Below are 24,455 nucleotides of genomic sequence, written 5' to 3' on the forward strand. Positions count from 1 at the left end.
GTGATATAAACAAAAAGTTTAATAAAGGTTATCTATAGCTCTACCTTGCGGCAGCGAGTGAATAGTACAGCATCTCTACATGCACATTAAGCATGAAACAATTAACTATCATATGTCAGAGTGACACTAGTACTGCACTACGTGGAAGAGAATGGTGATTCTGTGTACGCAGTAGATATATATATATTATATATATATTTAGTCTAGTGGCTAGTGGATTGGCAATGTAGTAACGTACAATTTAACAAAAAAATTCTAGAAGTTCTTGAACATATATAGTTATATCTCCGCATCATCTTTCGCCGGCTGAAATACACGACTTCCACAGGTTCATACATAGATGACTCTTCAGACTTCAAAAACCCTTTCCAGGGCTTTATACCTTCGTACCGGTCAACCAGGGGATACAGAAGATGGAAATTCACACAAAGTGGGTTCATAAAACAAAAAATCAGAAGAGAAGAAAACAGAAGAAATCAAAACCACCCTAAATAAAAATACAACACAAGGCAAGAAAGTAAGATAGATAGATCCCTTGAGCTCAGCAAAATGAAAAGCCAACGCAACGGGAGACGAACACAGTATTCGATAAACAGGTCATATATGTAAAAACCGCCCCTATACAGTAAATATACAAAAACAAATAGCGTAAACAACACGCACCAAAACACCTACCCGCCGTAAAAACAATCGCCAGTGGCCTTATTAGGGGTGGTGGCCCATCATCATTAGTTCTCGGGCGCGGTTCGGTCGGCTCGGGTATCAGGAGATCTGGGATCAGAGATCTGGGATCTGGAGATCTGGGATCTGGGATCTTCTTACATGGTAGGGCGGGCGCATTCATAGGCTAAAGAGTACGGTAGGTACGCAGTACGGATTGCCAGCAATAAAAATATTGACATATTATGACGTAGCTCCATCATCTTCAGCTACTTTTGGCTATTAAGGGGTGCCTGTCCGTTGCCGGATGAGAGTGACTTATTTTCTCAAGTGTATCTGTTCGGTTTCATAGAAAGTGGAGATTGTTGTGATTATGAAGCGGATATAAATAAGTTAGGCTAAAAATATATATATTAAGTACTCTGATAATGTATGTAAATAAATATGTTATGTCAAATAGGCAAGGTTAAGATGTCAAAAAGAACGGGACTATAAAAAATAAAATAAAATAATGCATGGTAAAATGTACTGTACGCTATAATATCGAATAAAATATCAAATAAAATAAACCGCCATAGCGAACAACGGTTGAACCACGCAAACCCCCCAGGGAAGAAAAAAAAAATGAAAATGAAAATGAAAAGATATGAAAACTATGGAAAAATGCAACTGGGCCATGGAAATACAACGACCCGCGCCCCGCTGCTCTCTGGGAAATTCCTCTCCGCCAGAATAGAATACGCGAAAAAGGGAAATGAATTCGCAGAAGGATATATAACAGAATAATATATTATCAAAGAAATATGCAAGGTTAAAAAAGCAATGTATTTAAAACATAAAAATAGGGGGAAATAGATTATATAAACGTGACGTTTCAAGGGCATCGACAAGGAAAGGGCGAAAAGGAAAAAGAAAAAAAAGGGGGAGGGTATCGATGTTGGAATAAAATTCCACCGCATAAGCTAAACACATGGGCCGAACAAAAAAGGGGGTGGAAGAAATCAGAGGGAACTAACAAGAATAAAAATCACAGTGAATATGAACTGTCTGGCTTCGCATTGCGGAATTGATAAACAAAAGGGATGCGTTGCGAGAGCGGAGCGGAGGGGCGAGAAACATAGTTAGGTGAATAGGATAAGTAGGAAATCGACGATGTCTCCTTCCAGTATTAAATAGAGATACAACAAGAAAGAATAGGGGGTAAAAAATAAATCACGGAGGAGCAAGTAAAGGAACAAAACAAATGTACGCAATAAGAGTAAATATGCAAGATATCAAACGTAAATAGATGAGAAAATATCAACGACAAACACAAAACCAGTCAAATTGAAATGCAACAGATGTTGAGAAAGAAATCGGGTCAAATGCTGTTAAAAAAGGTCCGGTCGGACACAAAACGCCCCCTAAACCAGACTCTGCCACCTCATGGACCAACGCCAGCCATGCAACCTATCGAGACCGTGAATATTCGAATCAAAGAGGAAATGTTAAAGCTGTGTGACTAGATCCTAATTCATCTCCATAGAATATTCGTCTTCCTCTTTGAAGCTCATCCCAGCATGGCCAGATGTATTCCAGTATTGCGGCTGAGCTCCACCACTGTTGGTTCCGCTCCCGCCACTGTGAAAGGCCGGGCTGAGGCTCTGTGGGCTCAAGATATCGGGCTGTAAAGCCTCTCCAGCAATGTTGGTATGTTTGGGAACACGGAGCCCACTTCCGGGTGCTCGACTGTACGAGAAGGTATTCGGGTCATTCTTCTCCATGGCATCAATAAGTTCAGTGCGCATGCGCTTCTCCTCTTCGGTTTGCTCGAATGGCCAAGTTCCACCAAGGGAGGTAATCAACTCCGCCAGCTCATCTTCCTGTTGAAGCTTGACATGCATAGCCCACATTAGATCCCTCGTCCAACCAACGGCACCATTCAAAATATCGCCTTTGTTGGGGCCTTTCTCCTTTTCTTCAATCGGCAAGCCCATGGTGATGTTTCCAGCCGCGGCTCGACGTCCGCTTCCTCCAGCAAGCAGGGATGTGGCAGCATTTGTAGGGCTCAAACCCGATCCAGTGGTAGAATTAGCGAGTGCCGAGTTATTGACAAGCTGTTTCCGAATCTTGTCATCCTCCAGGCGATGGTGGGGGACGAGGTGAGAAAGGTCCTGAATTCGTTCATTGATATTATCGCGTCTCCGACGTTCCACCATGTTATGCGACGCACGTCGACGCCGTCTCTTGGCCTCCTGTGATTCCAAACTCTGTGCGCTAGTAGAGTGATGATGTCCATGAACTAAGTCAACCTTGGTGGGTAATGAAGCATGCTTTCCGGACTTCAATATTTCAGAGATTCCCGTATGATGAGACGGGTGTCCTGGGGATGAAATGGGAGAATCGATCAATGACTGTGCGCTACCGGGGGTGCCATCCCATTGATTCGACAACGTTTTCTGGTGGCGACTCTGTAAACTGACCGCCCGCATTGGTTGTGAGGGGAAACTACCCGAGTCCGGTGTTCCAATATTAAGTCCTGCAATCGCAGGCGTTTTTGGGGTCATTGGGCTCCGTGCATCAATAGAGTTCCGGTCAGCGCCGTGGAAACCTAGCCGTCCATTAGCATAGTGTTGGTCGAAATGAGTATTGACATTCATATGGGGTGACGTGGCCTGGTGTCCTTGGTTCACGCGGAACTGCTCATAGTTGAAGTTGCCACGGATAAAGGGGCTTTGAATTGGCGCTCCATCAGGGGTATTGGAGTAGACATGCGTCATTTGACCCTGATGGCTCATGGAGATACCAGTGGGTTGACGTTGCAGATCCTGGACAAAGCTTAGGCTGTTATCCCGCCCAACATTGAGGTCCAGATCCAAGAGTTCTGCGGTGTCAATGCTGGAGTTCCCGAGGTTGAAACTGGATGACAAGTTTTGCTGGGAGTTGAACGGATAAGACAAGAAACCTCCATTCTGCATTGTGAGTTCGGAAGGATCGATGCCATCATTAGCCGCCGAGTTTCCGAAATTAGATCCGAAGCCGGGACTAGGCATCCCAAATGCGGAGCCCGACATCAAAAATTGATGTGGGTTACTACCCTGATCTTCGGGTTCGTTTTTAATAAATGTCGTTTCAGCCATGCCTATCGTAGACGTATACGAAGAACCTCGTCGCTAAGACCAAACACTGTGGGTGCTGGTCTTCGAAACCAGCGAACGGAAAAGGAAAAGCGAACCAGCAGTGAGGGACTACGCACAATCTTCGGGCGGAGTGTACCTGAAAATAGGTCGAAGGTGCTACAGACATCCAACAGCCCTGTCAGCGTGCATGTTCAACATCGAGATGTAGAATCAAACCATATGGGGAAGGGATAGCGTGGCTATGGAGGGAATTGGTTTTCAACCAACATTTCCTCCAGCTAATACGTAGCTGTATATTCATGATATGCAAGGTACATACCGTTTCACAACGAGCCCTGTCGTTACAGAACACAACCAAATATATATTTGTATGTAAACGATGTTAGAGACTGAGACGGGGTTTAAATGGTATGATTCCGCGTCTTGGTACTGGGCGGGCGGAAGGGAAAACTCGAGGTGGATAGGAACGAGGCTGCCGAGGTTGAAAGGGGGGGAGAGAGTGTAAGAAGAGCGGGAGGAGAGGGAGTTAGTTGCGTTAGGCAATTGCTGGAACTGCACAGAGTAAGTGAAAGGTCAAGATAACGGAAGGCTGTAGACTATATCAGAGTCAGGTATGGGTGTGGAGTTGGCTGGGAGTTGTCATGGCTGATCAACGATGTAAGACATGGGGCGGCGGAGGAGTCACAGCGTAAAAAATCAAGTAGAAGCTTTGACAGACGGGGGCAGAAAGAGAGGCGGTAAGAGAGGTAGCAAGTGGGGAGAAGCGGAGATAGGGGTTGGGATGGACAGAAAAAAGCTATTGCATATAAGCAGTAGAAGGAGAGAATACCGCAAGGGTGGGGGAAAACGGAGCGCTGGGGACGAAATATATACGGATGCTGTGATGCTGTGATGTGATGCTGCTGCGATGAGGCAATAGAAGATGGACGATGATGTGCTGACAGAGTGGAATTGGGACCGGACAGGCGGTGGAAGGTAGCGGAAAATAAAAAGACGGGCAAAACCAAAAATACGACAAATAAATTACCGTGTTGGCAGCTTATTGGGAGGGGGCAGTATGAATATACGGGGACGGTACAGTAATGTAATGTACAGTACCATACGCCCGTTGTTCCCGCTGGTACGGGATCTTTCTAGCCACCTTCTCCTCCTCCCCCGCCAACAACAAACACCACCCAATATTTCTAGATTTCAAAGGTCAAAGGCTCAAAACAACAACGAAAGAACAAAATATTAGAAGTCGAAAAGGAGAAGGACAGGCCCATGCGAGCTGTTTCATTACAACCCGGCCCCGCCTCATCAATCACCCGTCGTCCACTTGGCCAGCTTCTACCTGCCTCTGAAACTTGACCAGGGAAGAAGTTCTGTGCAAATGGAGGAGAGTAACTATAGAAAAGGGGGTGGGGCCGATTGGCAGAACAGCGCCCAAGCAGAAGATGCACAATTCAGGCTTTGCTTCATCTGCACATATCGCCAAGAGAGGCTCCTCCTCTCGTTGACCAACTTGGTTGGGCTGCTGGCTGTGGCTGCCGCTAAAGAAAATCAGCGAAGCGAGGACGGGCCTCCGTCCTGTTAAACCGCAGCCCCCAAGCCTTCGAGCGGAGAAATCGGATCTCGCGCGGGGCAAAAAAAAAAAAAAAAAGTGGCTTTCATACGCGGGGACTCAGACAGTCGGGATGAACGAGGAACAACAAAACGAGAAGTAAACGGAAAACAGGAATTACAAAAACGAGCGAGGGCTCCAACTGAACAGAATGGTAATGATGTGGGAAATTAAAACGAAAGAGAAATAAAAAATAAATAAAAATAAATAAAAAAAAAGACACTCTTGCTACATCTCTTGAAAAATCAAAATGGAAGAAGTGTACTTACCAACTCATATATTTAGATATCTAGCTCAACTGCTGAATTCAGGAGCTAAATCATGGAAAACACAAGGAAAACCACTGCGGGGTTTGCGTCACTTCCTCAGGATTGTACCGTACCACCAGGAATAAAACAATGCAGCTGGCTAGCTAGCTTGGATGTTTGCCTCCGTGCGATGCGGTGCGATACAATATGATGCGATACGATGCGAAAAATGCGGAATATCACAGACAAAGGAGCCAAACGTTCCGTCCTTTCTGCGCCGTGGGGTGGGCGAGGGGCGGCAGTTAAAGCAAACAGCCTGCTGCCTGAGGAATGTACACAGTATGTACGTCTTCGATGTGGGTTGGATCGCGCAATCGCCAATAGCAAATGGATAAGTCGCTGTCGCTGGTTGGTTGGAAGGTGGTTTTTTTTTCTCCCTTGAGATGACGAGGAAGTAAATAAATATGGCAAGATCCTATTGGGATGGTTTGGGCGGCTAGGATGCGGTAGAGAATGGGAAGTAGGAAGCCCCTTTAAACGCCGGGCTGGGCGAATAGTGAGTGATGCGACGAGAAGGATGGTAGAACCACAGATAGTTAAACGATAAGGGTATATAAAATGCAGTTTGAGACGGAGCAGGCAGACAGGGATGGGATGGGGTCGCGAGAGCGATAGATAGATAGTTAAGCGGATCCAAGCGGGAGTATATAACCAAGTGAGATTCCCTGCCGAATCAGAGAAACGGGATTCGAATCACAACAGGTGTATTTTTTTATTTTATTTTCCCTCTTCTTCTCATTAAACGAAACCGGGAGACAGACCGAAAGGAATATCATCATATCATGCAACAGATTTTGGGGGGGGAGGGCCAGCGGGGAAGAAAGGGAAGCCAAACACATTTATGACTCCAGCGAAAGAAAAGATCGCGCCCATCCATCATCCTGCAGCTCTCATTTGATACATGACGGCGCTGGTCATGCAGGGCGTCGATCATTTTACAATCCCCAATGGATATCCACGAGGTTTGTGGTTTCTGGAACTAGCTTGATTTTTGATTTTTGATTTTTGATTTTTGCACTCGATGTGTATACACAGGATATAATTAATACATTTGTCCTGTAGGGCTAATTCGGCATGGTTCAGATAGGTATGCAACTACGGGATATATATACAGACACACTTATTACGCTCCCTGACGCATACCGCGCACACTCCCTGCTCACACCTTCTCCTCTCACTCTTGATTTCCATACCTACCAAGAGGGAAAAATCAGGGTTTGATGTAGTAGCCATAACTGTGGCTGCGCCGAACGGGAGAGGGTGGCAGATTCTCCAGATAGGAGGGGGGGTTAAGGGGGGAGGTAAGAAAAGGGTGTGGCGGTGGACACAACAGTAATAATAAGAATTTTACTATTATTATTAAATAATAAAATGCGATGGGATGGGTGGTGGTGGTGGGCAGCCAGCAGTAAATGAATCAAAGCCCCATGGACAAGGCAGGCAGCAAGAAAAGGAGCATCATCTTCACCATTTGTCGTCAGCTGTCGCGCGCGTCCTAGGTCGAGGGTAATGTGACTAGTTTTCTTTTCCCCCGTTATCATTAATTATTTCAGGATATAAAATAAAAGGGGGGCGGATGAGGGAAAGGCTGGAGGGAATAATTAAATAACTTGGAGAGACAACTAGAAAGAGAACGTAAGTAGTTTGAGCAATCTTTGTTCGCCCATCCCATACCTTCTTTCGTTGCATATATACCACTTACTGGCTTGGGTGTAGAAAACGCGACCCCGGCAGAAACATAGCAACCGGCTGGCTTGTGATAGTGCTGTTGATTGGTGACAGGAGAGGGGATCTGATTCACACCACCGAGTAGGCTGTGCGTGCGTACGTGCGTGCGTGCGTGCGTGTGTGTGTGCCAGTAATGACAAAAAATATAGGAAGATTCTTCGGCGACTAATGGGAGTCTGAGTCTTATTGTTTCCTTCGCAAAGGGGTGTAGGTTTAAGTTTACTGTATAAGCATAATCTGATTGGTATATAGTTATATGTATGTATATCAAAATCTCTCACTATCATATAGCGAAAAACTACGTAGCTATGTCCTATTTGCCCTTTTCGATGCCAGTTTATATTTTGATAGTTTGCATCTTCTAGATGTGCTTTAAAGTGATCTGCGACATGGAACTGCATAGCTAGATCAAAAGGCTGCACTTGGGGGAGGTGGGAGGTCGCTTTCGGTGAGCTGATAGCTTTCTGGGATTAGTTCGCGTTCTAGAAAATACCTTCACAAGGGTGGGAAAGATGGGTGATCCTGGAGCTCTCTTCCAAGGTTTTCTAGGGCTTTTCACGTTTTGACGCGCAGTGGTGATAGTCACCCGGCCCCGGCAATTTAAAATAGCGGTTCCCAGAAGCGGTACATCCGGAACGAGGTGTGGAGGGCATCTCGTATCCCGGATGCAAAGGGATGGTGGAGTTCTTAGCTGGGGCTCTTGTAAAAATCCCCGATGCCAAATGGGAGCTTTCTTCATACGAAGAAGAAAAAACGCATTAGTGCTTTCCATTTATTGTTTATTCCAGGAATTGTAGTTTGGCAGAGGCTAAACTAGGTTTATCCCAGACGGAATATTCCTACGGTTCCTTCTTGTTCGCCCGCAAGCTTGGACTTCGGCGGGAGGTAATACGGGGTTCCCGTGCGGCAACTTAAAACGGAGACAGTTGGGATGTGGGGAGAAGTGTGTTAGTTTCTTAATGCGAAATCATGGTTTCTTCGATTCCAAATGGACTGATCCTTTTTTCATGCTGGGCTCCAAGTTGAAAAAAAAAAAAAAAAAAAAAAAAAAAAAAAAAAAAAAAAAAAAAAAAAAAAAAAAGTCGTCATGTCACCCTTCTTCAGGGGCGGGGGTGCGTCTCGCCTTTTTTCATTTCTTGCGCAAAATTGCACGCGCTCGCTATGATGATAAATAACGCTCCGTTTTGGCAGCAGGCCGAGGAGAATATCCTTGTTTTCATGTCGCACAAAGTCCCCATTATCGGACGGGATGCCGACTTTTCCAATCATGGCGTAGCGCTACTTGTCTGAGTTTCTCATGTCAGGGACTAGGACAACGGGGACCCTTTAGCAACGATCAACGCCCTGTGTGTCAACTCAGATGTGGTAGGACTGGACGTCTAGGACAATGTGGCAAATTCCTCCCCATGGTCATTTTTGGTAGGCTTATCGATTGGCTCAATGCCCCTCCAAGTGTCTCAGTTGACATTTGACAATGGAGACTGATAGATCCTGTCTAGTTGTTGTGAGCTAGTCCACGACTCCGCAGATATCGACTACCAATCGTCCCGTTCCTCAAAACATTCAACCCCATATTTTGAGGCAACGGTACAGGCGAAGTTTCTTGCGGAAATACGGCATGTTTCCTCTTCTCAAATACTAGGGTCTGGCCAGAGATAAAATCTCCATGTAAGCAAGCCACCATGACTGCAACGACCAAAAAAAAAAAAAAACCTTGCCCATAGGTTGGACACGCATATCCATGATTCGATCTGGCATCAAAGGAGGAGAACGGGCAATTAGAGAAAAACAGGAAACCCCCCCCCCTCCTTCCCCTTCAAAGGTGTGAGGGATAGAAGGTGTAGGAACCAGAGACCTTCGATCACCAAGGGCGAATCAGAAGCTCTGCGTAGCCTTTTTTTGTGCTCCAAGGAGAAGCGGTAGATATCGCTGCTCGGGATGAAGTCAAAAGGGCGCTAAATAACCCATCCCTGGATGTTGGTAAACGGGGAGCGGCTCGTCGCCGATTTATGTAGCAGTTCTTAAACAGTGGGGCTGCCCGTTGCTTCTCCACCACAATGTCGTTGCTGCTTGCTTGCTAGCTTTGTTGACATCTGGGGAAGATGATTTGCTTTTTTTTTTTTTTTTTTTTTTTAGCTGGTTGTGGCTGGAACACCGAAGCATGAAGTTAGTTACGAGGTGACTAAGCCACCACCATGCCCACTGAGCCGCATCTTGCGCCAAACCAAACCTCCGTTCCAAACAGCATCATCACTCCTGCAAGCGGTCTTCAAGCGGCTCGAACAGCTCCATTCTTCGGATACCGCCTAGCGAGGATCCTGTGTCAATCCTGTAGGGTTCCCTTGGGATTTCTTCCTCATAGATTCCACTCAGGTAGCTCCCTGCGCACCGACTCACCAGGTTTGTGCGTCCCATCCAAGTTTCTCACGACCCTCTGCTAAGAGCAAAACCAGCCTTAAAATGATCATCTGATACTAATCTTCAGTTGATGCTGACCCCAAGCTAACTCACGATGGTTTAGATATTCACACCTTCGGACTAGACCCTTTAGATATTATCACGGCCACTTCGTGTCTTTGTCCGCCAACCCTCCATCTCGAGATACTACTGATCACTACCACTACGCCAGCTTTCTATATCATCAGCTTCTCCTTGCTAGTATACATTATTAATTATTATACCGGGGCAGCACCAGACACGGGGTAAGTTTACCGTGGCCTAATGAAAATGGAATGGAGCGCTTCTGGGATCTCGGCAACACTACCCCTCCCCCCCCCAAAAACCCCCACACCGCCCTAAGCACCACGTACTTCTATAGCTTGTCCAATGAATATAATAATAACCATCTGACCAACAGCTACCCCCACACCACACTTTCATTTTAGCTGCATATTATCTGCGAGAGATATTGACTTACATATTTTGGCTCTCTGGGAGGGAGTACGTATTAGCTACGGTCTGGATTTGAATGCAGATCCCTCGGGACGAAGCGAGCCGATACCTACCCGTTTTATTGAATGACGTCGGGCGTTTCTGTTTGAACGAAGTCGGAAAATAAGAAGCTTAAGTACGGAAACCGTGCAAAACAGCAAATCAACGTTGAAAACCACGCCAACGGTTATCGAAAAAGATGGCGTCCGCCTCGTTTCGTGACTCCATGAATTCCATGGGATGGGCACGGAGGGAACCGGATACCGCATCTACAAATCGCACAGCCTCGAACTCTGTATTCTCGAACCTTCAATCACTTAACCCTTTTGCGAATCGGGGTTATGTTCAGCTTCCTGCGCAAGACGATTCAGCTGCACCCTTACCGGCCCCAACAAGGCGAGAAGAGGACGAAACATGGTTTTCATGTGAGTCTCATGACACACCTTCCTGATGTAGATGTCTTGACTATTTCATGCCATCTCTATGGTCAGCGTACAAGTGACACACCTCAGTTCCTGCGTCCGCACAGACTCACATGCATGTTCCACCGTGGAGTTACCCTCTCAACCTCAAATTCACAAACGATGCATTGCTCTCGGCTTCCTATTCGCGGTTTTCGAATGATGCTAACATCTCTGCTTTTGCTACGCAGTGACTCGATGGGACCGAATGCTGATATTTGCTGGGTGTAATATTGGTGCTCTTGTCTGTTTTAGTATATGCATAGGGCTCATATTATTCCCTCTAATGTTCAGGGCACGGAAGTTTGCAGTTCTGTAAGTTTAATTTTTATTTCAGAAGCACCCCCCCTTTTCCCTAAAAGCTGCCTTGAAATCTTTCAGCAATGACGTATGCGGCCGAGTTTTGCCCACCCACACAAAGTAATATGTTTACGAAAGGGCTGCATTCCCTCAGTTCTTGAACAACCACTATGCGATTACCAGCATCAGCTTGTTGACCCTGCTCTCACTCCATGTCATTCCTGGCGTACCTTGTCATCTACTATTCAATCCGGGCCGGTCTCCGAGATGCTCCACTTTCCCTTGGGCGTGTTAGAGCTATCATACATCCGGTTGCGGTTTTAGATGTCTCATATCTAAGGTTATAGCTAACACTTTTGCTTTTTTAAGGTGGTCTGTGGGATCCGTCCTCTTTCTCGCCTCCTGGGCTGTTCTCATGGGACCTGTGGCATATGTCAAGCATTTAGCATCCGGGCCTCGCCTTCCGTTCACCGGCGCATACTTCGCATCGATCGGCTTGACTCTCTACTTTGCTATCGGAGTAAGTCCACTTTTTTAGTCTGCATATTCCGGATTTTCATTCATATTTCCCCATTGGGAAAGTCTTCACACAGTTTTCCCGTTTTGCGATTTATCCATTGCTCTTCTTTTCAGAAATTCGCATCTTCTAAATTTCCTTAGCCTGCTCTTCTGTCCCACCTGCTACTCTCTTTTGGGTGACCCAACTGTTACATTCTCAGCTCTACTTGCATTTCATTTATTCCTCATGCATTTCGTGGCAAAAACAGTGCCGTCGGGAGGCGGAAGTGATTGGCGCCCAAATCCGTATATTCCGTCTCCTGGTCCCCTTCCCCCCTTCCCCCCTTCCCAATTCCCCTTGACCCCTCTCACTTTCCCTTCCTCCCTAATCTTGCATTATCATACAAATCCTAAAGGGCATGGGCCGTTCCGCCCTATCCGTACCAATCTAAATCCATATCCACGACGAGTCATCTGCTAACCTTTTGAGTTTCAATCTCGCCCCCGCGCAGCTCCACTCCACACTTCTCACCTTGATATCCAGCATTTTTCAACTCGTCGCGCTCGTTTGGTATCTCGTGAGTTATTTCCCCATGGGCAGCACGGGCTTGAGACTAGCAACGCGAGTTGGGGGAGGTAGGGTTGCGGCTTGGATGAGTGATTGAGGAAATAGAGGGAAGAGGGAGAGAATGTGAAAGCGAGGGGCAGCGTAATGAATGCAAATGTAATACTACTTTCGAATTTTTCCCTTCGAGCTGACATGCTCTTCTTGCAAAGGCTACGTTTACTAAACCATCCTATAGTTTCTATATACCCCTGTTATTGCTCATTTGCCATCCATTTATCTTCCTCATTTCCTTTCCAGTATTGTTTTCTGTTAAACGGTTGGAATGGGGTAAACGCTGCTCCCATACTACAATTTTGGATGGGGATTTCCTTTTCTTTTTCTCTTTTTCTCCTTTTCTCCTTTTTGCTCCGACATCCTCATGTTCCCCCTTTGCCATAATGGATTTGGTAAATTCGCGATACCTTTGATAGACAGGCACATACACACATACATACAGCACCAATACATAAAAAATCGTGACTGTCCCAATCATATATCTTGGTATTTTAAGGCGAAACCTGTTGATTCCACTGGGGTATGTGTAAGTTTAAATTCATATTTCCTCCACTCCAATATCGCCATTTCACCTGAATAACGGGATTGTGGTGGAATAATCCGCTCGTTCAGTGATTTCCCGAAAATTCAGATTCTATCCCCCCTTGTAATCATACCAATCCCGTATTTTCATATCATGGAGTCGCAAGACTTAACACAGATGAAAAGTGAAGTAAAAATATCATACTCGTTAGCAGCACGACCCATTCCAGCCATTCTACTCGCCCATTTAAATTTCGCCTACCAGATAAACAAGGCTTGAATTGCAGGGAATCAATATATCCTCACCTTTCGATGAGATAAGTTGTGTAAGGGGGAAAGCACGTATATCATAAGGAATAAAGTGCCTATTTATAAAAAGAAAATCACACACAACGTTTCTCCGTTTAGCCTCTAGTAAAAGAGTAATTCGCCGTACCGCTTCCCCCTCTTTCCCTTCCCCCCCCGTTCTATCTCCCTGGCTCTCTACTACCGCCTCAACACCTCCCCAACACTCCCCTCCAGTACCGTGACACAAGACACCTCAGCCTCCCAAATCCCCGTCTCGCCTCCAGCTCCAACCTCTAACCAACGCTTCAACAAGTCATTGCTCTCCTTCGGCTTCACCTCGGGCGTAGCCGTGCCGATCGTGATATGCGGAATCTCATTCGCGCACGGCCACGAGTCCCCATCCCGCGGTACAATGCGCGCGACAAATGCCATGATTCTGTCGTCCCAAACTAGCCGCTCGACGCGGACGCGGGTGGAGCCTAGGGTTGGGGTTTCGAGGACGTAGCCGTTTGTCGGGTTGGGTTGTTGTTTTTGGATGGCGGCTTTGTAGAGGTTTGCGTAGTAGGTCCAGATGTCTGGGTCGGTTGGTTGGGAGGCGCGGTGGATTAGGGTCACGTGGAATGAAGGTTGGATGCGACGGGAGTTTTTAAGGTGGTTGTATAGTTTCATTTTTTCGGGTGGTGTTGAAGGCGGGAAGAGGGAGGAGAGTAGGGTGGTTATTTGGCTGGTATTGAAGGAGATGTTAAAGTAATCTATGCGTCTGACGAGCTGGTCAGGGGATTCTCGTGGTGCTGGTTTCGAGAACCTGTTGGTGTTCGAGAATCTGAGGTCGTGTTTTGTGTCGACTTTGTAGTTTTTCATGGCTTCATCGATGGCGTTGTCTAGGTCAGATGAGGTTGGCAGTTTGCCGTCCATGAGCTTTGGAAATGAGGAGTATATAGCTGAGATGACCTTCTCCAGGTTTTCACGGGAGGAGGCGGTTACATCCAGATCTATCACTTCATCAAACCCGTCGTCAGGGTCGCGGTCTGTGTCGATGGCTTCAAACCGACTCAAAAAGCCTTCCATAATAGAAATGACCGAGTCTCTGTCTTTGCTACTGGCCTGGATTGTCTGGTGGTTATCCCCTCGTTCTAGTACTCTTGCCTGCGTAACTTTTCTAATATCATTCAGCAATATTTGTTTGGGCTCATGGACATAGTGGAGGGCAACAAATTTAGCCTTAGGTATGGCTCGTTGAACATCGTCAATGATCTGGTTCCTTTCCCGTCTTTGGTGATTGTTGCGATCTGCAATGACGACTTTATGCGTTGCAAGCGAACTGGTTACCTCTTGTGCAAATCTTTTTGGGCGGTTCTTCTGTCCCTGAATATTATCATTCTGGATATGTCCCCAGCCAAATAACTTCACAAGGGCGAGGGCTAGAGTGGTTTTACCACATCCAATTGAGGCGACTGGTACTAAGACGATATCTTGTGTCACGTTAGCAAGAGGCGAAGTCGCATCTCCTTGGGCTATTTCCATGGCAATGATCTCTGAACCCTTCAGCCCTCTCTCTTTCAAGAAGCCCTCTCTCATTGCGATAATGCCGTGGTTTTGGTTGTAGAGCTTCGCAAGCATAGGATCCTTGGCAAGCTGCCTCTTTGCGTAATCAAGATATTCTTCTGTGATAGCCACATGCTTCTTGATTTTTGGTTGCCTTCCTCCAATCACTGCCTTGGTGGCTTCGCGCCACTGCCTGTACATGAGGTATGGTTCTTCAAACTTGTACTTGAAGAACCAGTCTCTGTATGGACTGACACCCCCTTCACTTATTTGACACCGGACAACAAAACCTTCGGTGTCCCTACCATCCCACGATCCAGTCTCTGCGCATTTATCTAAGAAAGTCTTCACTTCGGAAACGGAATCTTTCTCGAGGTACTTCGCCTTCTTAAATCCCCATTCATCAGCAAATCTGTGAACATCACGGCTAGGCAGGGTAGCGAATTCGGAGACATTGTAGTTGAGGCCGTGGAGGTAGATGCCAGACGCCTCCTCATCATAGGGGAGAACATGCTCCTCAAAGCTGTCGTCACAAAGCTCCCCAACAGCAGTTAGATTACTGCCTCTCAGTGCCTTGGCCAAATCCTCCATCGTCTTACCAACGGAGGCTACATGCCGCTTCACCCAGTTTTCACCAGCAACAGCGTGGCTGAGGTTGACATCGGCTCTAGCGCCTGTTGAGTGTTTGCTGCATACCAGCAGAGTGCCATCCTCCAAGCCAGATATGAAAATAATGCAGCCATTTTCTTTAACGCTTAACTCATATGGCCCTCGAGTATTGCGCTCAATATTTCTCCACCGTGTCGAGGTAACTTCCTCCACGTTGAAAAACTTGTCGTATCCTCGAACGGCGATTTCATACTGATTGTTCCTGTTCTTGGTCGTAAAGAGACCGCGAGCATAGGTTGGCATGTCATCCCGTTTGTAATCCCAATCCTGGAACCTCCATGAGTCCACGTTGATATCTGACCCCGCGACTGGAAAGGTGCTCTTCTTGCAGGAGAAGGTCTTCTTTCCTGGTTGCTTTTTCTTTCCGCTCGCGGCCTCTAACGTGTGAACAAGCTGGGTGACCTCATTAACGTCTTGTTGAACCATGATTCCGATCTGCGAAATGAATATTCAAACGGGAAAAGGATCAAGCTGTTGGGAGGGGGGAAATGGGAGGTTAAAGAGGCGAAGCGGGGCAATTCTAGTACAACAGCAAAGGGTTCTGCAATCTTGCCACTCGAGTTGATGGAAAAGATCTATGAATCAGTTTACTAGAAATTCCTAGGCAGATAATGCAAGCGAATGAGTTGTAGTTGGCTGCCTATTTCCTGAGCTGATGATGCTAAATCCGAAGTTTCGAGGTTCTTAATTGATGGAGCTCTGGCAGCTGCTAACTAAATCCGGCTTTTTTTTTTTTTTTTTTTTTTTTTTGGCGGTGGTGCTCAACCCAAAACCATTATTAGTTCAGTTTAACCAGTTCTCATTATTCACAGCCCTGTGATTTGTATATTATTTTCTAGTAGAAGGAGATATCCGCATCTCATTATGTCCTCCGCTCAGCCCAATATCTACACGCTTGCAGCAGACAATTCGCCCTCCCTCCTCCCGCTCCTTCGGTCCAACCCCGCCTTAGCTTCGTCCCAGGACGGCACTGGGTATTCCCTCCTGCACGCCGCGGCATCGTACGGCCATGTCGACCTGCTCCGCGCGCTCGTCCAAGAACTCCAGGTAAACGTAAACCTAGTCGACGAGGATGGAGAAACCTGTCTTTTTGTCACGGAGTCCGTCGATGTGGCCCGCTGCTTGATCGAGGAACTTGGTGTGGATAGGGAGCACAAGAATCACCTTGGACTGAAGGCTGAGGAGTCAATTGCCAGTGATGGGGAATACCCACAATTGATCGAATACCTACGGGGCAGCCAGACTACAGACGGCCAGGACCAACTACTGAATTCATCTACAACGATTCCGCCTAACGTGACGGTAAATGTTGGAAGCATGCCTGACCCAGCTGCAATCGGAGATGAGGTGGTGGACCCGGAATTCAAGAGGAGGATTGAGGAGCTTGCTGCAAAGGAAAACATTCACACTGAAGAAGGACAGCGGGAACTTCGTCAATTAGTGACGGATGCAATTAGAGGGGTGAATGCAGAAACACAGGAGCGGGACGTTAGACGACGGACTGAATAGAGGGCGGTATTTCACGCTTTACGAATGCTGGACATATACCACTTGAAATCCAGCGCATGCACACAGTACATGATAGATGCTAAATACAACAATACACCGAACCCGTATACAGTGCCAGCCATAGTTTACAGCCTTATCAACGGACTTTGGAAGCTTGGAGTGCTTGAAACCTCTTTTTGACTTTTCTTCCACAGCTTCCAAAAATTTGATCAGGTGACATCACAGCGAGTTTCCATCACCACCACTAACAATCAATCCGTCAATCAACCAACCCTCCTCACCAACAACCATCCCATTCTTCCACTGCCACGGACATTTATCATGTCTCTACCACCTGTACCGTATTCTACGCTCTCCTCCTCATATCCGGGGAATCCTCCAGGCTCCGACCCTTCCCTCGACACCGAAACCCCTCCCCCACCGCCGCCGAAACCAACCAGCCATGAAGCCAGCCGCAAGGGAACGCCCCATGCTGGCTCCCCGCTACCTTTTCCTCCCCCATTATCCAGCTCCGCAGCTCGAGAGCCTTCTACTACCCAGGGCCAACCAGGTCACCATGGAGATCCAGCTACAGCACGCCCACCCGATTCCTTACCAGATGATGCATTCTCCGCCGACAAGCTTCCACAACCGCCAAACGTAGAGGACGGCTGGCTCCCAGATGCTCTGAAAGATAAATCGTACGTTGATTATCCCAAACACATGCCGCCTCGCAAACCTTTAACTAACCAAGCCACACACATACACATACACAGAACCCCGGACCTCCACTCCATCCTCCAAAACCCCACCCTCCTCCACGCCCTTGCAACCACCCACTCTTCCTACGCAGCTACACAAGCCCACCTCACGACCCTCCTAACCGCCAACAAAAAACTAGCCACCCACCTCCTCTCCCTCGAAACACACCTACACAACCTCCGCGCCTCCACCGAATCCCTTCTCCTCCACCACCAATCCCTCGAACTCTCCTGGCGCAAGAAGCAGGGCGAGCTTGACACTGCCTTGGAGCCATGGTCACCTAAGGCGTTATATCAGCGCCTCGTGGCGGGCATTGCGGAGCAAGAAGCTGTGTGTCGAGCGGTTGAGGAGAGCTTTTTGGAGAGTGAGCAGGGTAGTGAAGAGAAGGCGACTGAAAGGGAGGTTGTGGAGTGGGTTAGGAGGGTTAGGACGGAGGGGGCGAGGTTGGAGAATAGGAGGGAAATGAGGGCTAGGTGGGATGAAGGGAGGGTGGGGGGCTGGAGATGAACGGGTGTCGCTCGATAAGTTTGATGGGCGTTGAGTGAAACTTGGCATGGTTTGGGAGCTTTACGTTTTTTCACGGAGTTTAGGTAGCTTTCATATATTTGGATCTTACCAGAGGTTGGACGGCATATAATATCCCAACCAATTGTGTGTTATATGAGCTGGCATTAGGAGAAAACCCGGCAAGGTTGAATTACACAGCACAAATACCTGTACTATACTGCGTTACTATTAAATGCCTTTTTCTAGAATGGAACATATGAAATGTACAATTGCTTTGCCCGCTCATGAAGTTAAAAGTTAACTTATATGGATATCTTAATTCCGAAAAGCATAGTAAATCAAGAAAAGCACACGTCACTGGATACCCGAAACAACATAAAATATGAATAAATATCAAATGCCAACTATTGATGAAATATCACTCCCCAATCCATAATGGGAAAAAAACCACACGTTCCTCTCAAACATTATCTCCTCCCCTCCTCACCACCCCACTTCCCGGCCTCGACGAAGGGGAAGACGACGTCGCCGCCGCCGCCCCCGGCGCCCGCCCATCCTCCTCCCTTCCCTCAACAAGACACTCATGCCGCACATACCCATCAACCCCCACCCCAGCAAAGAACGCACGCTCAGGACTCCGCGCGCCCCAAGCCCAGCCCGCACCGCCCGCGCTCAGCGGCAAGTGGTACCAGCGGAACCCCAGCCAGGCGAAGAAGATGCCCAGCAGGCTGCCGAAGAGGATATCGAAGCCGAAATGGCGGTTGTCGAACCAGCGGCTAGAGGCTATGTAGGTTGCGGGGACGATTGGGACGGCGGCGAGGGCGAGGAGGTAGGTTGGTGGGGCCGCGGATTGGGCTCGGAGGGCGATGGGGGTTTGTGAGGGGTTTGTGAGGGAGGTGGGTGGCTCGTTGTGATGGGAGGTGCTGGGGTAGGGTTCATCGAAGGGGGTTGGGTCTTTGCTGGTGCTGCGGGTGTGGTTGGCTGTGGCGGTGTATGTTGAGAAGGCAGTTTGTCGGGTATCTGGGGTATAATGTCTTGGTGCGAGGTACGGGATGGAAACGGAGAACTTTGCGCAAAACCAGAGGGTTAGGTAGGTGAGGCCTGCGAATGATACTGTGGGGTGGGAGGTATTAGTATGGGCTTCAGATAATCTAGTTTTCCCACCTCTCTCGCCACAAGGATTCAAGTGCCACTTACACGAGGCGTGTCCGCTGGGAAAGCTCACAAAGCCATCCCGGGCGAGTTTCTTAGAGGTATTCTGGCAGATCGTATACGAGACGAGAAGCGGCGCGCCGTCAAGCCTTTCCCCCAGACCTCCAACCACATGCGCTGCAATATCTGACAAATTCGGATTACAGCGACTAAGCAGATCCGGTCGAGGTTTCCCGTATATGACCTTAAGAGCCTCTGTAGACGCATATGTCCCAGCATACGCGATGCCTAATCCCATCCATCCAACATTCCACTCCCACAATTTGCGTCGCCATACTGCAGCCTTGGGCGCATGTTTGGCCGCCGTGAGACCTGGGACGAAAAAAATGCTCCCGAGAAATATGATAACTGCGGGCGCGATGAGGCTAACCAGGACCAAAACGGTAACTTTAACGGTTTCATCAACGGTAAACGGGTATGATATGCTTGGGTCGGTGAGCGAGAAGGGGTTTCTGTTAGGTTCTGCGAGCTTCAAAATGCGAGCTGCGGCTGCGGTTACCCTACAATCTGCGAGTTAGCAATTCGTTTAGAAATCAAAGAAGCTGGATGAAAATGTATTCTCCCCCAGTCGATCACGTACAGTATTATTATCCAGTCTAACACATATGAAGCTATCAGCCGTTTCGAGAACTGCGAGTCACGGTGAAAGGCTGCGAGCAGGTTTGGAGGAGCCATTTGAGTTGGATTGCAAAATTGCACGGCATATGATAGTTAAATTTTGAAAAATGGGAGATCGTAGATTTATTCAGAGCGGAGAAATAGCAAGGCAGTAGTAGCCAGTGTTCAAACAGATGACAGAGGTATTACAGATAGAACAAAGCTGAGAGAGACTGTCTGTCCGTGTTGCGCTGCAGATCTAGAGCTCTCCAGGAATATAGTCACCACGCAAGGGTAAATAAATATTTAGGCAGATCGGCGCTTACAATAGCCGCCCAGAACTCGAGATTCGAGGGGTAACGTTAGGGCAGTAATGTATTTTTAGTGGAATCCGATCTATAGCGACATACGGAGTATTTGGGTCAACTTGGGCGCAGTTCCTTGGGATCAACTTGAGACGGTACCAAATTTCTCGTCATCATCTCCTTCTGGCCTCTTATAATAAACCTTACCACAAATCATGCCTTCCGACAATCCTCTAGCTCCAGCTACTACTAACACTTATCATCATGGAGTCCTCTCGAGACGGGACTGCTCCTCAAATCGACCCGCCATGGAAAACCACCTACCTCTTCGTCTACGGCTCCCTCATGGACCTCGACGTCCTACAACATGTCCTAGCCCTCCCCAGTCCTCCGCCGCCTCTCCGCGCCGCAAAGCTCAGAAACTACAAAATGAAGATGTGGGGTCCCTATCCCACTCTCATCCCCAAGCCCTCCAGCTCCAATGGTAGCAGAACGGAGGGTGGGGAAGGTGTCGATGCTGCTGCTGATGATGATGCTATTCCCGGCAAGCTCTATCTAGTCGAACACCCGGCGCAATTCACACTGCTGGAGAGATATGAGACGAAAGCGTACGCCTGGCGCCGCTGTGTTGCGGAGTTTACCGATGATAACGGTAGCACTTCTACAACGGAGCAGAGCGGGTTCGAGTGTCGGACATTTGTCTGGGCAGGGGATCCTGATAGTTCTGAATTATCTGATGGACCTGTATTTGACTTGGAGAGGTATCAGAAGCATTTTAAGCCAAAGTTTTTGACGAGATGACTTCCTTGAGGGATTTTTATCCGTTTCATGGTGGAGTATATTGGCTCTCATTGTCTCAGGGAGTTGATAGGGATATCTCCGAAGGTGGTGTAAGACATGTCTGTTGAGTATGTTCTTCAGTCTTCCCTCCCTGACGATCGATGGACTTATACATGTACATGTGCATGAATAGCAGGCAGCTAAAAGATGCTAGCAGCCGTGTTCAAGCTATGTCAAAACGAAAGCTTTCAGTGAATTACTACATATTTACTTATACATGCGATGACAGTAACACCGGGCATGGTTTTTGCCGGATCAATGGTCTCCCCAAACACACCAATCTGCCCTGCCGCTATCTCACTTCTACTTGCCCTCCAAATCCGTGAAGAAGCTATACCCAAAACCCTCACTTGAATCGTTAAAGCGTAGCTTCTTATCAATGCCGTCAATCTGCTTGACATATTTAGGATTGAGACTGAAATCAGATTGCAAGTTCTGCAGGATGCGTTCTGGCGTCTTGGACTTGACGAGCACGGAGTGGCCGCGCGCAATTCCCCATGCTAAAAGAGAGAGGGAAAATAGAGAATATCCTAGTCAGCGAAAATATTGCAACGACCGCAGTCGATATAAAGAAATCGAATTCACACATACCTAGCGCAACCTGCGCACACGTCTTCTCAGTTTTCTCCGCCACCTCCTTCAGAACAGGATCATCAAGCATCCGCCCCACCTTCTCCCGATTATAAATCTCATTCTGATTACCCAGTGACGAATACTGTGTAATATGAATTCCCTTGCTAGCGTGGAACTTTACGAATTCCTCCTGCTGGAGCCAGGGGTGCAGTTCCATCTGGTGAACTGCGGGCACAATGGAGCTGTTAGCGAGCAGTCGCTCGACCTCCGCCTTGGAGAAGTTGGAGATCCCTATCGCCTTGGTTTTGCCGGATTGCTGGAGCTTTTCCATTGCTTTGTATGTCTGGTGCGTTTGTAAGTATACTTAATAGTATAAAATTTGGAATTCCCCTGGAGTAGATGGGGAGGTTTGGGGTTCCGAGAGGCCAGTAGGAGGAGGTGGTGGGGATGCGGGGAGAAACACATACATCAACATAATCAATCTTCGCAATCTTCCGCTTTCCCTGTTCATCCTGGGGAAACAGCTCGTCCCCACGCGCAAAGGCAACGGGCCAATGCATGAGATAAAGATCCACATAGCTCACGCCCAGATCCTTCAGTGACTGGCTAAGAGCGGCGTCGACGTCGTCTGGGTGGTGTTTGTTATTCCACAGCTTGGAGGTGATGAAAATTTGGTCCCGGGGAATTCCGCATTTTTTCAATGCACGGCCGATGGCGGCTTCGGTTCCGTAGCTATAGGGTTTTTGTTTACGACGTTGGTCAGCTAGCTACCTAGCTTATATTTATTTTGGGAGGGTGGTGTTGAAAAAGGGGGCCGCGGGATGAAATGTTAATTCGATTGCTCTTACATGGCTGCTGTATCGATATGGCGGTACCCGGCTTCCAGCGCGGTCAGCACAGCTTTCTCCTGCGCATCCTCGTCTTGCCAAGTCCCCAGGCCTATAGCTGGGATGTAGGCGCTGGTGTTGAGCTTGAATTTTGTGGGTGAGGCGGCCATGGTTTGTTTAATGGTCCAATTAGAGTATGGGATAGAAACCAAAAAAGAGGAATTCAATTGGGGTTAAGTAAGATGTTGCTTCATTCAGTTGGAAGTTGGCAAACTCCGGTACTGGTTATGACGTCCATATGAGCAGCTTCTCTCAACAACAAAAAAATTCAATCTTCTTCTAAGCACCACTTTAACTTGTTGCGTCTTTGAAAAAGGTATTTGTTTCCCCATAACTAATCTAACTATTTCTCTTGGGGCAAAGGGTGCCTAAACGGGGAAAAAAAGGGGGGGGATCGAAACTTCGAAGCCACTGTGATGTCATGAAATTCACCTCATAATTGGAACGTCATCACTGCAGTCTCATCATGTCGTAGTGAGGTACAAAGTTATAGTTATAGAAGAAATCCATGCAACCATGAAGCTGCTCAAATTCTCGCCAAAAAATAAAATGACTGAAAGAGAGAAAGGTGGAAGAAAAGAACGTTCCGGTATGAATGAGCTCCTGAGGGCAAGATATCTCATTCTGTCCATGTCTCTAGGCCGAGGTTTTCATTTTGTTATGAGGTTAAATCCCCACGTTTAGGGAGAAGCAAAAAAAGACTGCTTACCTATTGTATTATTATTAGTTATTGTTATTTCTGATGCGAGCAGGCGGGTGCCGGAATTTGTTGGACCGGCAGTTTCTTTTTTTCTCTTTTTTCTCTTCTTTTTTCTTTTTCCCTTTTCTGGCATCATCTGTATGGAACCTTACGGGGAGCTTCTCGACTCTGCTGCGTCCTGTATAGTATAAATTGTTGCAGAATCTCGGCAGCCCTACGCATATTAATAATACGTTACCCATTGACTATTGGTGTACTCCGTACTCCCGGTCAAAATACCAAAATACACAGCCTCGTTGTGGCAACCCGCAGTAGCCGTAATGTTTGACCATTTTCCCCTAGCGCAACATGGCAAATGCTATATAGCCCTCCCTCCTGGCCCCTCAAACGGTCCCGAATGCCACGTTGCTCTGCGTTAAAAAGGAAAGGTTCTCGAATCTTTCGGGGTTCGAGGTTCGGCTGAATTAGCTGTACAAGGGCCGTACGTCTGGTTGTCTCCTCTCTATAATTATTTACATTCAGTAACGGCATACCTTGGGGGGGTGGATCTACTTGGCAAAAGCCACCGAATTCATAAATACAGGTCTCATGCAAAGCCTCTAACCATAATAAGCAATTTTCGTGCGAGAAGGTGTTGCATAAGATTCCAAGTATTGATCTGACTCAATCTGAATCATGATGCAGCTCCCAAAAACGTTGATAGTGTGGCTGAGGCGGGACGTGGAGCCCACCAGACGCCCAGATTCCAACAAATAGAGGATCAATAGATGACTTGGAACGAATGATTGTGCCAAAAATAGTAATATCAGCCTATTCTCGAATTCACGGCTTCATGCGCCCATCCATCAGCAACTGGCAGCGTATTGTTCTGCAGCTTTATGTACGGTTAGGTTCGCTGGGGATGACACTCGAGCCTGTAAGAATAATTGTAGTGAGGGGGTGCAGAGGAACTTGATATATTGTTCTCCAGATGTTAGTTAATGCTAATGCTAATGCTAATGCTAATGCTAATGCTAATGCTAATGCTAATGCGATCCGCAACCTCCCCATCTGTGCCCTGCGGCTTGTGTAGCTGATTGCGGGTCCTTTGGGTCTATGCAATACGCTGGTATGTTTCTCGGACACAGTGGCGTGGCAAAACCGGTCGAGCGCAGGGATGAATGGGATCAACGGGACCGTCTCATCACCAAGGTTTCGGATTGATCAACCGCCATGAGCGAAGCGTACATGACAGAGAGCGAACAGGAGTGACCCAGGGTTGAACTTCTATTCGGTAGAAGATAGAAGCATCATACATTAGAAATGCTCAGCTTCTACGGCGGAGTGTCGC

At 47.5% G+C, this 24,455-nt stretch overlaps 9 protein-coding genes across 12 annotated transcripts; 4 read left to right on the plus strand and 5 right to left on the minus strand.

Annotated features, from left to right (window-relative positions):
• Positions 1-1,045: 1,045 nt before the first annotated feature.
• Positions 1,046-7,042, minus strand: BDBG_05905 (HLH transcription factor). The gene is made up of 2 exons (XM_002623685.2): positions 4,099-7,042; positions 1,046-3,935 (listed from the first exon to the last, which is right to left on the minus strand). Exon 2 carries the CDS (start codon positions 3,777-3,779, stop codon positions 2,169-2,171), a length of 1,611 nt encoding a protein of 536 aa, XP_002623731.1. The 5' UTR covers positions 3,780-3,935; positions 4,099-7,042; the 3' UTR covers positions 1,046-2,168.
• Positions 7,043-7,686: 644 nt separating this feature from the next.
• Positions 7,687-8,425, minus strand: BDBG_17332 (uncharacterized protein). Its single transcript, XM_031725080.1, has one exon. It carries the CDS (start codon positions 8,188-8,190, stop codon positions 7,822-7,824), a length of 369 nt encoding a protein of 122 aa, XP_031579226.1. The 5' UTR covers positions 8,191-8,425; the 3' UTR covers positions 7,687-7,821.
• A 1,188-nt stretch (positions 8,426-9,613) lies between these two features.
• BDBG_05907 (SFT2 domain-containing protein) lies at positions 9,614-12,273 on the plus strand (the record flags this gene model as incomplete). Its single annotated transcript, XM_002623687.1, has 7 exons — positions 9,614-9,818; positions 9,940-10,120; positions 10,304-10,358; positions 10,549-10,774; positions 11,002-11,125; positions 11,480-11,630; positions 12,121-12,273. The coding sequence occupies 7 exons, from the start codon at positions 9,614-9,616 to the stop codon at positions 12,271-12,273; spliced, it is 1,095 nt and encodes a 364-aa protein (XP_002623733.1).
• On the minus strand, positions 11,994-16,999 carry BDBG_05908. Of its 2 annotated transcripts, XM_031722355.1 has the most exons (3): positions 16,757-16,886; positions 16,486-16,682; positions 11,994-16,424 (listed from the first exon to the last, which is right to left on the minus strand). In XM_031722355.1, the coding sequence occupies exon 3, from the start codon at positions 15,678-15,680 to the stop codon at positions 13,239-13,241; it is 2,442 nt and encodes an 813-aa protein (XP_031579227.1). In that variant the 5' UTR covers positions 15,681-16,424; positions 16,486-16,682; positions 16,757-16,886; the 3' UTR covers positions 11,994-13,238. The 2 variants fall into 2 exon arrangements, with proteins under 2 accessions (XP_031579227.1, XP_002623734.1); XM_002623688.2 differs by having other exon boundaries at positions 12,294-16,424; positions 16,486-16,999.
• On the plus strand, positions 16,119-16,763 carry BDBG_05909 (ankyrin repeat protein; the record flags this gene model as incomplete). Its single annotated transcript, XM_002623689.1, has 1 exon — positions 16,119-16,763. The coding sequence occupies one exon, from the start codon at positions 16,119-16,121 to the stop codon at positions 16,761-16,763; it is 645 nt and encodes a 214-aa protein (XP_002623735.1).
• Positions 17,000-17,084: 85 nt separating the features above from the next.
• On the plus strand, positions 17,085-18,011 carry BDBG_05910 (uncharacterized protein; the record flags this gene model as incomplete). The annotated part of the gene is made up of 2 exons (XM_002623690.1): positions 17,085-17,443; positions 17,519-18,011. 2 exons carry the CDS (start codon positions 17,085-17,087, stop codon positions 18,009-18,011), a joined length of 852 nt encoding a protein of 283 aa, XP_002623736.1.
• Positions 17,807-20,852, minus strand: BDBG_05911 (PAP2 domain-containing protein). Its single transcript, XM_002623691.2, has 3 exons — positions 19,804-20,852; positions 19,209-19,723; positions 17,807-19,124 (listed from the first exon to the last, which is right to left on the minus strand). Exons 1-3 carry the CDS (start codon positions 19,896-19,898, stop codon positions 18,472-18,474), a joined length of 1,263 nt encoding a protein of 420 aa, XP_002623737.1. The 5' UTR covers positions 19,899-20,852; the 3' UTR covers positions 17,807-18,471.
• Positions 20,183-24,255, plus strand: BDBG_05912. Of its 3 annotated transcripts, none has more exons than XM_002623692.2 (2): positions 20,183-21,033; positions 21,195-23,526. In XM_002623692.2, the coding sequence occupies exon 1, from the start codon at positions 20,390-20,392 to the stop codon at positions 20,924-20,926; it is 537 nt and encodes a 178-aa protein (XP_002623738.1). In that variant the 5' UTR covers positions 20,183-20,389; the 3' UTR covers positions 20,927-21,033; positions 21,195-23,526. The 3 variants fall into 3 exon arrangements, with proteins under 3 accessions (XP_002623738.1, XP_031579229.1, XP_031579228.1); XM_031722357.1 differs by having other exon boundaries at positions 20,237-21,033; positions 21,123-24,255; XM_031722356.1 differs by having other exon boundaries at positions 20,237-24,255.
• Positions 20,894-23,623, minus strand: BDBG_05913 (alcohol dehydrogenase (NADP+)). Its single transcript, XM_031722358.1, has 3 exons — positions 22,387-23,623; positions 22,006-22,270; positions 20,894-21,881 (listed from the first exon to the last, which is right to left on the minus strand). The coding sequence occupies exons 1-3, from the start codon at positions 22,533-22,535 to the stop codon at positions 21,387-21,389; spliced, it is 909 nt and encodes a 302-aa protein (XP_031579230.1). The 5' UTR covers positions 22,536-23,623; the 3' UTR covers positions 20,894-21,386.
• Positions 24,256-24,455: the final 200 nt, after the last annotated feature.

This window comes from Blastomyces gilchristii, assembly GCF_000003855.2.
Source record: "Blastomyces gilchristii SLH14081 genomic scaffold supercont1.12, whole genome shotgun sequence".
In the NCBI taxonomy this organism is placed as follows: domain Eukaryota; kingdom Fungi; phylum Ascomycota; class Eurotiomycetes; order Onygenales; family Ajellomycetaceae; genus Blastomyces; species Blastomyces gilchristii.

Excerpts from the sequence above, each read along its gene's own strand:
- BDBG_05905 (XM_002623685.2), bottom strand. The coding sequence starts at position 3,779 with ATGGCTGAAACGACATTTATTAAAAACGAACCCGAAGATCAGGGTAGT.
- BDBG_17332 (XM_031725080.1), bottom strand. The coding sequence starts at position 8,190 with ATGGAAAGCACTAATGCGTTTTTTCTTCTTCGTATGAAGAAAGCTCCC.
- BDBG_05908 (XM_031722355.1), bottom strand. The coding sequence starts at position 15,680 with ATGGTTCAACAAGACGTTAATGAGGTCACCCAGCTTGTTCACACGTTA.
- BDBG_05911 (XM_002623691.2), bottom strand. The coding sequence starts at position 19,898 with ATGGCTCCTCCAAACCTGCTCGCAGCCTTTCACCGTGACTCGCAGTTC. Across the intron at positions 19,724-19,803 it reads TTAGACTGGATAATAATACT|GGTAACCGCAGCCGCAGCTC; the intron begins GTACGTGATCGA and ends CGCAGATTGTAG. Across the intron at positions 19,125-19,208 it reads TCCCAGCGGACACGCCTCGT|TATCATTCGCAGGCCTCACC; the intron begins GTAAGTGGCACT and ends CCCACCCCACAG.
- BDBG_05912 (XM_002623692.2), top strand. The coding sequence starts at position 20,390 with ATGGAGTCCTCTCGAGACGGGACTGCTCCTCAAATCGACCCGCCATGG.
- BDBG_05913 (XM_031722358.1), bottom strand. The coding sequence starts at position 22,535 with ATGGCCGCCTCACCCACAAAATTCAAGCTCAACACCAGCGCCTACATC. Across the intron at positions 22,271-22,386 it reads CATATCGATACAGCAGCCAT|CTACGGAACCGAAGCCGCCA; the intron begins GTAAGAGCAATC and ends AAAACCCTATAG. Across the intron at positions 21,882-22,005 it reads CGAAGATTGATTATGTTGAT|ACATACAAAGCAATGGAAAA; the intron begins GTATGTGTTTCT and ends CAAACGCACCAG.